Consider the following 12,905-nt stretch of genomic DNA (forward strand, 5'->3'; position numbering starts at 1 on the left):
AGTTTCAGAATCTGAAAAAAATATTATTCACCTAGTGAGACCCCAGTTACAATAGAAGCTGTGATAGTAACAGTGACAACTGATGCAAATAATTCAGTATGTGTAATTTCAGGATCCAGAACTTTGCAGGGCTAATTATAAATATGCTTACACTTGATCTCTGATCTCTTACAGTTCACCCTAAGTATTTTATTCTAATGTGGAAAGGTTCTGAAAGTCTCTGCAGTGGGACTTTGTATTTAATCATTGGCACTAGTCCTCAGGTGCAGATGATTCCTTGTACTAGATACCCTGATATTTCAAAGAACTTCCAATACCATTGCTTATGCTACATTTGAAGCGCTCCATAAACAGGAAGGAATGAAAGCTGGTAACTCCTCTGACCTTAGTTTGAAAATTTGCACTGCAGCAGTTTCTTCACAGCACTAGCATGAAAACATACTGTATCATTACTCTCCTAGGCAAAAATACTATTTGAGAAAAAGCTCTACTCTTAGATCTAAAAGCGTAATTCCTTACTCACACTTAAGAACACGTATACATGAACAAAAGCATCCCTGAGAGGCACAGAAGATATATGTGCAGAGATTTTATTTTTGCATAATTTCTGAGAGCTTCCATGAACTTAAAGAATTCATACTAAACTGAATTTACAATATCTACTGTCACTAATTCTTACAGAAGTGTGCTATTCTGTATTTTGTAGACAGCAGGATTTGAAAGAAGAAAATACTGACAAACACTGAATAGATTATAAAAAAAATAGCCTCAAGACTAAGCTTTCCAAGAATTATCTGAAACCTATTTAGGCCTCTTTCAATGAATTTACAATCATGTATGTTGTGTTTGTTTTTTTTTTCCTTCCTCCCTCCACACATTCAAGATAAAGCAATTGAACTGATTCAGCAGTATTTTAGTCCAAATCTTAATCACAATTGAGGGGGATCGATATTTCTCTTCTGATAGAAAATGAGTTAGTGTATTTAAGTATGCTGAAGCTAAGTCACTGCACATTCATTACTATATACATACACACACTTCTTTAAAGCACATTTCTTCACTAGTTGATCGAAAACTCCAGATAATGGTAAAGGTTTGCTTACATGGCTGGCTTTGCAAGGAGTGTAAATCCTCCCATTACCAGGAAATTTGTTACTGAAGTACAATACCTAAAATGATAAAAAAAAAAGCATGTTCTTAGTTCAAAACTGATGCTTTCCTGGAAATGGCAAATAGTATAAATTCCAACTGCATACCAATAAGATCTGTATTAACTACTGTACAAGTCAGCAAAATCATCATAGAATGGCTTGGGTTGGAAGGGACCTTAAATATTACCTAGTTCCAAACCCCCTGCCAAGTGCAGGGACACCTCCTACTAGACCAGGTTGTCCAAGGCCCCATCCAGCCTCGTCTTGAACACCTCCAGGGATGGGGCATCCACACCTTTTCTGGACAACCTGTTTAAGCATCTCACAGCTCTTGAAATAAATAATTTTCTCTTAACATCTCATCTAAAGCTCCACTCTTCTGGTTTAAAACTATTCTCCTTTGTTCCCCCAAGGTCTAGTATCTGGATGTTTCTCAAGTATTTAATGTTACCAGAACACTGAGTATTCACTTCTCATATGGAGGATAGGCATTATCATTCTTACTGGTGCTATTACACTGCTGTTGCCATTAGCGTAACACATAAGAATTACGATGCAACAGAAACTTGAATTTGTTTGTTTGTTTTCCCAAGATCTGGGCATGTACAGAATAGGCCATCTGTTCCAATAGTTTAATACTGCTAACTTCTAATTATATTAAAGATGGGAATTTCTTCTTCCTGCTATTCACCATTCTCTCTTTCACTTCTCCCCTACCTAAGGAAGACCTTAGGTCAAAAAAGAAAATTATTTAACAATTTGACCATCTAGACATGGTTCCGTGCAACCTACTTTAGATGGTCCTGCTTGAGTAGGAAGGTGGACCAGAAGACCTCCAGTCTTTTCTTCCTTCCCTTTTAAAAACACCATTCAGCCAAGGGCAGAGATCTCAGTTTAACCCAATTAACAGGTAATACTTAAGTGGCTTCTAGGTATTCAGGTGAAAAGAAAAACTGAAGTCAGAGTATGGAAGAAATACATGGTCACAATTATGAACAAATGATTTGATCAACAGAGGCGAAAGCTTCTTTCAGGGTAATAGGACAAAATTTATCACTCATCCAATAAGAGTGATAACTTGTGTTAAAATAAAAGTGCAACTAGCTGCACATTCCAAATACTACTGCACAACAGGTGAAGCTTATGATTGTGACATTTTGCTCCCTCAGGGGTTTTCGGTTATCTAGTAAAACTACATTCAGATAGGACATGTTTAGACTCTTCCCTCCATTAAACCAATATTTTTCAAAAAGCCTGTAAATACGAGGTATGAGATTTCTGCTAGATTTAGATGAAGTTATCTAGCAGTTACTGAAGTTACTATGGAGAAAAATAGCAAATATTCTAAGTCTTCCTCTGCCTGAGAAATTAAGCTATTAAAATAATAACCAGGATACTTTGGACCAAAGTTTAAGCACTAACACCGCTGTCTTATAGGTGAAAGGTGTGATGCTAGCTATTTAGCAGATACCAGCACAGAATTGTTCTTCTGGGAACAATTTTTTAGTTAACGACTTTTGAAAAGACATTTTGTAACCACAGTAAATCTCCACAGGTATTTTTACTTACTGAACTACCAATAGCAACTCTATTACATTATATTACGAGATCCTCAACTGAAGTAACAAACACGTCAGTCTTTACATTTATATGCAGCAATCAAAGAAGTGTTTTTACAGAATTTTACATTAGGAAGGCTGAAACTGTCCAGTATGTTCCACTGGCGAAGAGTTCATATAGCTTAACTACAAAATTAGTCTGTGTAAAACTGCATACATTTTAAATTGCAAGAACATAACTTGCACGATAGTTTATGTAGCTTTCCTTATGATCTACTTTCTCCTAATTCGGGGCTTGCTGTAGTCAGTAGATTAAGCCTACAGACACTCAAGATGAGGAAGTTGGATACTTGCTCTGTGTAACTATCCAAAAACAGACTTGAATGCTTCAGGATAGCCAAACTCCTGGCTTCTTTTACTCCATGAAGAAAGCTACTTAAAGAAGCTCCATGTTGACCGATGAGATAGCATAGCTTGCTGAACCTGCTTGCCATTTCCTGCAACAACTGGATTGTATTTGCGTTGCCCAAATTATCTGTAACAGACCAGACAGTGATTTAGCTTACTTTACCAAAGAATTGCACCCATTAATAAAACAGAATTACCCCAGTGAGTTGTTTGGATGTTTTACTGGCCATTTCAATTCAATGATTTTAGACTACAAGTAAAAAGATCTTGGCTTTAACTTAAACATAGGCAATGACTTAAATCTCTTACAAAGTTGATAATAGAATATAAGGGAAATAATATCAAATAAAATATAAAAATAAGTTCTTACCTAAACCTAGAAGAGGTCTAAGAACCTGAGATTTGATCTCACTCAGTCTGAAATAAAACCTTCGCTCTGTAGAAGCCAACTCATGCAAACTGGCAATATATCCCATTATGTTTTTGTCTACCAAGACCAAACAGTTTTCACCACCAGCTATCACATTGCTTATGTATCCTATCTGAAAAACAAACAAACAAAAAGCAGCTTAAAAATTGAAAGTAAAAATAGTAAAGATTAGGATCATACAGAATAAAAGATATCTTTTTTTGTGCTAAGTGTCACTGTAGGTTGTTAATACTTAATATCAAGCACTCCGTTCAATGTTGGGTTAATACAAGATTAATAAAGTAGGAAGAACATTTAGAGTCAATGCTGTTCATTATGTTAGTACTGACATCCTGAAAAAACAAAGACCATCTTGTAAGGCAAATCAATCATTGCTTGTTCAAGAGGAAGTTTAGTCACTTTTAGAAAATAAACCTGCGTCAACAATGTTGTCATCAACATAATATCACATCACCTATTTTTCCTTTAATTAGGAAGGAAGATTAATAAGTGTTTAATACACCATCTGCACTCTGAAATGCAGTCCTTTCTCAATGTGGAAGATGTCAGTTTATTAGTAAGAGCAATATTACAGCATTATTAAACTGGACTAATACCAATACCTACACTAACAACACTTTTAGCTCACAGCTGTTGGAAACAATTCTTCTCTGAAGCCAGCATGAGTGTGTCTAATGCACTGTGGCTCCTCACTAATTCTAGTTCAGATGCCACACCATAAGGTTATTCAGACCTAGAGGATCCCTCAGAAACACCGAACCATCAGTGTTCAACAAGCAATCCATAGGCCAATTTTGATATGCAAGAGCCACCTAGACAATATACTAGAATTGTCTAACAACAGTCTTATAAGTAGGAATAAAAGTGTGCATGCATGCACATACGCATGGAGCCAGTATATAAATCCCCATCCTCCTCAAAACCTCTCTCCAATTGCTATTCTGCTAGACATAGGGAAGTAGAAATGAGACCCAGAACAGGTGAAACAGAAGAGCTGCTTTCTACCCAAACTATCTCCTTTTGCCACCTTAAACTCAAGTTGGTCTGAATCATACAAAGAGACTAGAAGACACACAGACTACATGCTCCCTCACCTCAAGCCAACTTTGCAATAGCTACAGTAATATTCAGCTTAGTGATGGGAACTGCATAGAATCACCCCCTCTCTCCCATAAACATTTTAATGCCTTTGCTCAGTTTCCCCTTTACAGCCATGATAAAGACTGATGCTGGGGAAGCAGACTGTGCAGAACTCAGAGGTACCTTCTACCCACTCACAAATAAAATACATATGAAGCATAGTGGCAAAGAGCACACAGTGCCTCCAATCACTTAACAGGAAAATGAAGAGCAATAGGACCAACAAATAAACACATGAAGATAGTGGTGAAAACTGAGCACGATATGAGGGTGCACTTCTGCAACATGCACACGACAGGAAATGAATTAGACACCCCAGAAACACCACCTCACTTCCCAAGCACAGGGAAAGACCAGGGAACATATAATACTAATTAAGACTCCTCTGCCGCTATGAGTTGCGCTCCTGATTTGACTGCTAAGAATCAGTCACCTTACTTGACACCCATAAAGTTGGCTGAACAACCAGCACTGAGCTATTTCCCAAAAATATCAGTATGCATTGCAGTAACTTAAAGGAAATACAACTCACCTTACTACAAGAGAGTAACAGAACTGGACTCTTAGTAGAGTTACTTTCAGACAAATTATTTTCAGTTTTTGTCTCTTGGCCACTGTAATATAATCCAGGCTGGAAGTCTTCCTCATCTGCTAAGAAGAGAGAATAATCTGGTCCTGCTGCTGTACTCCAAACACCATCACCACACACCTAAAATTCATGAGGAAGAAGACATTAGAAGTCACCACTTGAAACTGAAAGATGACGGAAGAGGAGACTACCTAAAGTTTCTAGACAGATACAGAAGTAATACACCTGACAACAAGCAAATGTGTTAGAGTAGCTGATAATTTTTCAAAAATGTCTTGTCACAAATACAATTCCTGTACTCCACTGAAAGTAATCTCCTTCCAGTTTTCTTTCTAATGGCTAATTTTTTGCCTTTAAATTATAAGCCGGTTTTATTTTTAAGTAGGCATCAGGTAAGTTTGATGAAAGTAAGGACACAGTACTTTCCTCTTCATATCGAGGAATTTCAGAGACTGCTAACATCTTGTACCTTAATTTGCATAACACCCAACCAGGAAAACTGCAGACAGTTTATCATTAAGACTGGTAAGCACCAGGAATTCACCATCACCAATCTGATTTAACCCTAAAATCATTATGTGACTATTCGCTCAATGTGATGAGAAGTTCAAAACAAACTGAAACTAAACAAGCAGTATTTAACCAACAGCTCTAGAAATACAGTAGTAACAAATACAGTCATGGTCTAGCAAAACTAAAAAAGCCAGAAGCAACTGTTTAGAATAAAAACAGAACAGAATTTCAGTACTTCAACAACTGTATCAGAGAAGCCAAGTGTAAGGCAGAAGTGACAGTGGATAAGATGATAAAAGCAGTTACATTTCTCAGTTTTAGAACTTCAACATGGTCAAGAACAGTAGAGGTCTATATAGAGGATTTCTTGGTTAGATCATTCACAAGCTCATTTAAGGAGCATAGTCACAATATAAGCCAAACACATCCATCAATACAGTCAGTTTTTAGAAATTACTCGGCACGCACTTGTATAGGAAGAAGACCTAAACTAAAAGAAGAAAAAACACAGAAAACAAAATACCTTTGCAAGACGAGGGACTGTTGTTGGGGAGTTCAAGTGACCAAGCTGACCAGAGCTATTACTGCCCCATGAATATACCTGTAAGAAACATGGCTACCATCAACATTTAACAGTTTATATACACAGAGGAATACTGAGTTGTATTAGTACAATGCTTCAAGTGCGTGAACACACACAAGTCAAAGGTATAAGATGTAGGTACCAAGAAGCACTCCTCTAATTTCTAGCATATTCCTGAATGTGAGGAGGTAATTTGAGAATAGAAATAGATATGCATCAGGTCACTGAAAAATTTAAATATAATGTTAATGGACCATGCAGAACTTTCTAATATGAAACTTTTTAATACAATTAGAATGCCATTATGCACACTATTTCCATTGTCTCCTCCCACAAACAGGAAACAAAGTTTAGAAGTTGAATAAACATAAAGCTAGGAAACACTCAACATGACAATTACATCATAGATAAGCAATAAATGACAATCACTTGTACCTGGGATTTGGCAGTGAGTGCTAAGGAATGATGGCCACCAGCAGAGAGATGAATCACTTCTTTACCATCAAGACTTTTCACACACAGTGGCTGAAGCCTGACAATTTCCAGAACACAAAGAGGATGTTAACAAAAAAATCAGAGGCATTGTCAATGTGCAAATAGATATCAAAGTTCTTTTGCTTCCCCCTCATCCCCCCAGTAAAGAACAGTAGAAAAAAATCATATGCATGGAGTCTTTTGGTAATAAACCAGTTAAGTCAGAAATGCAAAGAAGGACAAAAGTAGATGCTGAACCTCACCCTAGTTTGGACAAGACAAATCAAAATATCACTAAAATTTCTAGTAATTACAAGGGAGAAATTCCAACTGAAGTTCAGTAACAATACAGCATAAGACATTTTGCTTGGAAGACCTTAGGTCAAAACACCTCAAAGAACAAGAGCAATGCAAGGCAGTTGACCAAATCTAAGGAGATATAACCTGACATACTGAATAATGAAACATATCAAAAAACATCTCACCTTGGCAGAACATCACCATGTCCTAGCTGTCCATCCTTCCCCTTTCCCCAGCTCCATACCTCTGTTCTTAGAGATGGTAAAAGAGCATCTGCCTCACCACTATAAGTTGGAGTCAAAGCTACAGTCCTCATTTTTGCCCGCCCTACTTTCCGTAGGAGCCTAGGAGAAACTGAAAACATACCAAGAGGAAAAAAAAACATCATTTTAGATAAACACATCACTTACATAGACTACATGTTACACAGTAGGAGTATCAAAGGGTAACACTCCTAAGCCAACCAAGCTTTTGATTTTATTAACATGCAGTATTAGCTAGTCTTCTCCAGCCATCTTAAAATAATAATTCATAAAAACCTCCACCTTTAAATTCAATAAATGCTTTTATTTTATCAGTTATAGCCATCCACACTATTGTAACTTTTCAAGTCCTTTGTTTTTTGTGTGATTGTTCTTTTGTTGTTTTTTTTTTTTTTTTAAATACCTTGTGACAAGAGGCCAGGTAGGGAAAGTCTTCGACTCCCTCCTTCAGACTCTTCCTCTCTAATATCTACTAAACTGGAACTCTTCTTCCCCTGCATGGATTCCAGTCTGACCTGCTCTTCTCGACTGTCTTTCAGAGCTTCAGGCCCTGGGGAACCGCTGCCAGATTGTGATCCTGAATCATTTGAAGGTGTGCCATAGAAGTTCATTACTTTCTTCAGAGACAAGGCTCCAGCTTCATACGTAGCAGCTACTCTCACACCAACTGCTGATGCACAGGAGGCCACCAAGCTGTTTAAGGCAGATGTGCTTGCACCTGGAGGCCCAGGGATACAAGCACTAACTTGTTCTTCTTGAGAAGGCTAAAACCAAAGAAAAAGGTAAAAATATAGCAGACAGCATGTAACAGTGGGACAATGACAGACACATTCATTAATCAAACTACTATTCCTGAAACCTTGTGAGGAACAAGGAGTTAAGAAAGAACATGAAACTACTAGTTTCAGTCACTTTCTAAAGACAGGAACAGTTGCATGATCCCAAAGAGCTCACAACTGCTAGAATGCATTTGTGTTAGCAAAAGGAAGGAAAACTGTGTCCAGATGGTGTTTATATGAAATTAATTTCTAGTATTTTGTTTTTAATACTTATTTTAGCATGCAATGGCAATAACAAAAAAGCAACTATTTATCAGCTGCCGGTAAATTGTGAAATTTACTCTCTAGAACCACTGTGAAAAGTTTCTCGCTGTAATCGTAAAATGCATTAAAGACATTGATACACGCTCAGCATCTGAAGTAACAAGAAACTTACAGAATTGTGCATATTGGGCCACAGTGGCAAAGTTACCAAAGTTAACTTTACAACAAATCATCCAATACTTGTGTAAGTACTGTTAGACAGCACCACATAGTTTTGGATTATGTTTTGATCTAATAACTTCTGGGTTATATTCCTCCCCCCCCTTTTTTTTTTTAAATGGTATATATCATCGTGTTTTGGAAGGGAGCTAGAAACAGCATTTATTGAACCTTCACATCAAACACCTGCTGTCACTCAATAAGAAGTTTTAATTTACTGTTCTGCTACACCATCAAAACATTAACATTGAACTATTTTCTGCATCACACATACAGTAATATATCAATATTTTTCTCCCCTGTTTATACAGTTATGCCACCCTTATATGATTAACGTTAGAACCCTTTTGTTCAATACTTTAACACTGAGAAATCAGATTTGTGAAGAACTCATTCCATGTATAGAAAAGCAAGTTTTACCTTGAAGTCAAATTTGTCAAGTCTTACACAAATGGGAAACCCATACAACACAAAAGGGCTAGAGAAAAGAATGGGAAATAGGCTTACGTGGCTTTGGTACTGTGGACCATAAAGAAATGAGACTACAGTACTGTCACAGATGCTTACATTGAAGGTTTACAACTCAACAAAAAATCTCTTCCACTACAAAGAAAAGAGCCATCCTAGAAAAAGAAACACTTTGAAACTATAGGAATATCACAGCTACATTAAACTAACAGAATATTTCATTTGTGAAAAGACGAACATCAAGCATAACATAATACAATGTAAATTGTAGCATGCTAAGAGCAAGTTACTAGCTACCAACCTGCTCCGATTCTGTGCAGGTATTCTTCCCCAGGGTCTCATTTAATGTGTGATCTGATAAACTGATTAAATATTCTTTCACTTCTTTTTTGTCGGGGAACAGAATATTTCCAGGACTAGAAATTCCACTATCTTCCTGTCCATCATTGCTGGAAAGCACACTTGCTCCATCAGATTCTAAAGCAACAAGCCTGTGTTCTTCCACAAGTGGTTTCTGACAGTCTTCACTCTGGCTACTTGTCACACTTTTTCCTTCCAGGGTCTCCAAAGAAGGACAGAAGACGTGGTTTTCTGGTTGGTTATCAGCCAGTGCTACACCCAGTGGGCAACAGTGACTATCTGAAATGATTACGTGATCCTCCTTGTCTGTCATGGTAATGAGGAGTTGGCTGCAATGATTGCACCGCTCTGGAATAGCCTTCATTTCCTGCACAGGGAGGCATTGTACCAAAGCCAGGCTGTGGTAGGCTCCACAAGCAATCTGGAGCACAACACGTCCTGCCAGGTGTTCTACCTTCTGTGGCTTTGTCACTGGGAAAGTTGTTGTTATGAGACCTAGCTGGCAGCCGCTCCCCCAAGCCCATATCTCTCTGCTTAGTGATAGCGCCAGTGTGTGCTCTTCTCCACATGCCAACTGCAAAATCCTTACTGACAGCAGAGGACTGGTTTCAGAATCAGAAATACTGATGGGTTGTGGTTCTGGCACATACAGTTGATTAGCAACTGCACACTGGCCAGCAGAATTGCTCCCCCACATGTACACCACGCCACCTTCTGTCACGGCTCCATTATGGAAGCTGCCAGCTGCCACTGTAATAACATGCTGCCCAAGCAAAGCTTTTTCTAAAATGGGACTCTTAGCACACAGCTCCTCTGGTCCTGATCTCCAGGGTAGCTTTCCGAAACTGTAAACTTCTCCACCTATTAAAAAAAGGGAAAAAAGAGCATGATTCTAATCAAGTTAAACCAACAGAAAAACTTGAGACGAGTTTCTGATAAAAATCAGTTTTTAGCTTAATCCTTGATCAGCAAAATTATGGCTACTGATACAGGAAAACTGCTAGTAGCTCTCTGCTACTGCTGCTTCTAAGTTCTATACCAATGTTAACATCACCCTCTGCATAAGTGTTCACTGTTAAACCAACTAATACTTCTCTGTTAAAAATTCTACTACACTCAAATGTATTTATTCTGTTTTAAGAAAGGACAAATTCACAGCAAATACACAGATGAACAAAGGCAATGTGTCTGACAAATGCAAACTGCTCAGAGAAAACAGTACTGTTAATAGAAACTACAGAAGAAACATCTTAAGAGTACCTAATACACCGTTTCTTAATGGTCACATTCTTCATGGGCTGTAAAAGTCACCTTGGGAAAGCACAGCATACCACACAGCAGTATGCAACTTCAATTTATACTTCAGTCTTTCAAGTTTTCCCTGCTACGTACTCTATACGGACAGCCATTCTTGAAAACCGTAACACAGAGAGCTTCTCTCTCCATACCAACATCCAGTATCACTGAATTGTACTGTCTGCCACCCTACAGTGAAACAGGATCGACCTATCAGGTGGAAAGGGGAGGGACGAGGTTGAGGCACACACTACTGTTTGGTGTTGTACTGCAGCTCCTCCAATATTTCATTATTTTTACCTGAAAAGGTCACAGCAATGCCAATTCAAGAAAGGCAGAAATCTATTTTAAAGATGAACAGTTGTCTTCACAGCAAGAGAAAAATGGCAAATCATATCCACAAACAACATCACTCATAAGGCAACATACAGGCATGTCCTTTTAATTACTAAAGAAACACGTTCCAAAGAAACACCGGAGATCTTTCACAATTCTGGTAGGTAAGAGATGCTTATAGCAGGCTCACCGACAAACTGGTAACCAATACAATCTTTTTCTGAAGCCCAGTTACATTCAACAATTTAAGTTCTTTTTCCTTCAAAAAGTTCAGAAGGGAAAAAAAAAATAAAGAAGCAACTTCCAGTTAATTCGTTACCACTGCAGACCAGTTGTTGATCAGTGCAAGTAAGGGCCAAGCTACACAAACACTTAAATGGACTGTATTTAAACATGCTTTTTTTTTTTTAGACCACTCACAAACTAGATTCACCCTAATGCATCTGCTAGATACATGTTTTTATCAGAAGCACACAGAAAAACAAGGCTCTTACATATCAAGAGAACTTCTTGCTGTACTGTCTTTTTGGAAGAAAAGATACCATTTTGAGTTAAGGCAGTTCAGACTACATTACTACCTTTAAAAAGGAAATCCAGAGCCACTGTTAAAAGGAAAAAAAAAAAAGTATGAAAGCAAACTCTGTGCATCTAAGCTTTATTCCAACACAGTTTTAAGAGCCTTGTAACTATGAAAGAAATACTGACAATGTTAAAAATCTAAGCATTCAAAAGTTGTGCATGAGACTTACAAAGAAACAGTCTCAAAGACAGACTGGCAATAATTGAAGTTAGTTATTGCTGCACATCTTTAAAATTAACATATTTATTACCTTCTGTTAGAAGCAAGCCATGATTTGTACCAAGGGATGCCTGTAGTACAGTCTTTCCACTGAGACCCAAAAGCCGTTCTGGAGTTACAGAGCAGGAACCAGCCTTCCAAACATAGACCAGGCCTCTCTCTTTGGCTCCTTCTGCCTCTTCTGAGCTACAAAAATATTGGAGGAAACAGAATCAGCTTGAAGTTTTCTGTGATAGTGCAAGATGTAGTTTGCTTTTTGCATACATAGGGAAGACTTCAAAGTTCAGATACTAGTTTCAATTTCACAAAGTTAACAGATTTACAATTTGGTAATCTTAAATGTTATTGAAATTAACAACAAAAATAATCTGTTTGAAGGCATTAGCTTTAGTTTTCTCTTGCAGTTTACCGACCAGAAAAACAGCTGATCTTTCCACTAGTAACTTTAAACATACATTTTGCAATTAGTACAGCTGATTACATATTGTACTTGTTCACAGCAAGGGGATCAAATTAATACGCAACTCTGCCACCGTGCATATGCTGGAGGACATAGTTGCATCAGTTCTATTTACATGTAAGCAGCTCTGTTCCTGTCTAAATAGAGAGACTTATGTTAATTCTTACCATGTTAGAAAATAGAAGAAACATTTCTGGGTTATTAGGTTTCATTCATATTTTCTATTATTTAATTTTGTGAAATTATGAGGCAGGAAAAAAACAGCTTGGCTCTTTAAGTGAATTTCTCAGATTCAAATGAGCCAATCATTCAAATCAATTGAACCAAAGGGGAGGGAGGAGAAAAAAAAAAAAAAAAGAAAATCCTGAAACTCTATGAAAGTATCTGGCCTCCCAGGAGTGACTGCAGCTATCCGAAGGTGCTTTACCACTTAACAAGCTCTGGTCTGAATGCTCAGTAAACAACTTCTCCCATTCAGAAGAAAGAAGTTCTCTGGTATTTGACAAGCATAGTT

The 12,905-nt window shown here is 37.6% G+C and overlaps 1 protein-coding gene across 10 annotated transcripts in view; it reads right to left on the reverse strand.

The window, feature by feature from the left end:
* The window catches only part of ALS2 (alsin Rho guanine nucleotide exchange factor ALS2), a 217,382-nt gene that overhangs the window by 20,856 nt on the left and 183,621 nt on the right, over positions 1-12,905 (reverse strand). For all 10 annotated transcript variants that reach the window (XM_084524332.1, XM_084524334.1, XM_084524333.1 and 7 more), the window contains 10 exons: positions 11,963-12,117; positions 9,442-10,361; positions 7,814-8,174; positions 7,333-7,501; positions 6,809-6,905; positions 6,314-6,391; positions 5,221-5,397; positions 3,489-3,660; positions 3,065-3,245; positions 1,104-1,169 (listed from right to left, as the gene is read on the reverse strand). In XM_084524332.1, coding sequence (XP_084380458.1) covers positions 1,104-1,169; positions 3,065-3,245; positions 3,489-3,660; positions 5,221-5,397; positions 6,314-6,391; positions 6,809-6,905; positions 7,333-7,501; positions 7,814-8,174; positions 9,442-10,361; positions 11,963-12,117 — 2,376 coding nt within the window. The remainder of the gene's footprint in view (positions 1-1,103; positions 1,170-3,064; positions 3,246-3,488; positions 3,661-5,220; positions 5,398-6,313; positions 6,392-6,808; positions 6,906-7,332; positions 7,502-7,813; positions 8,175-9,441; positions 10,362-11,962; positions 12,118-12,905) is intronic.

Source organism: Aythya ferina (genome assembly GCF_964211825.1).
Source record: "Aythya ferina genome assembly, chromosome: 6".
Lineage (NCBI taxonomy): Eukaryota > Metazoa > Chordata > Aves > Anseriformes > Anatidae > Aythya > Aythya ferina.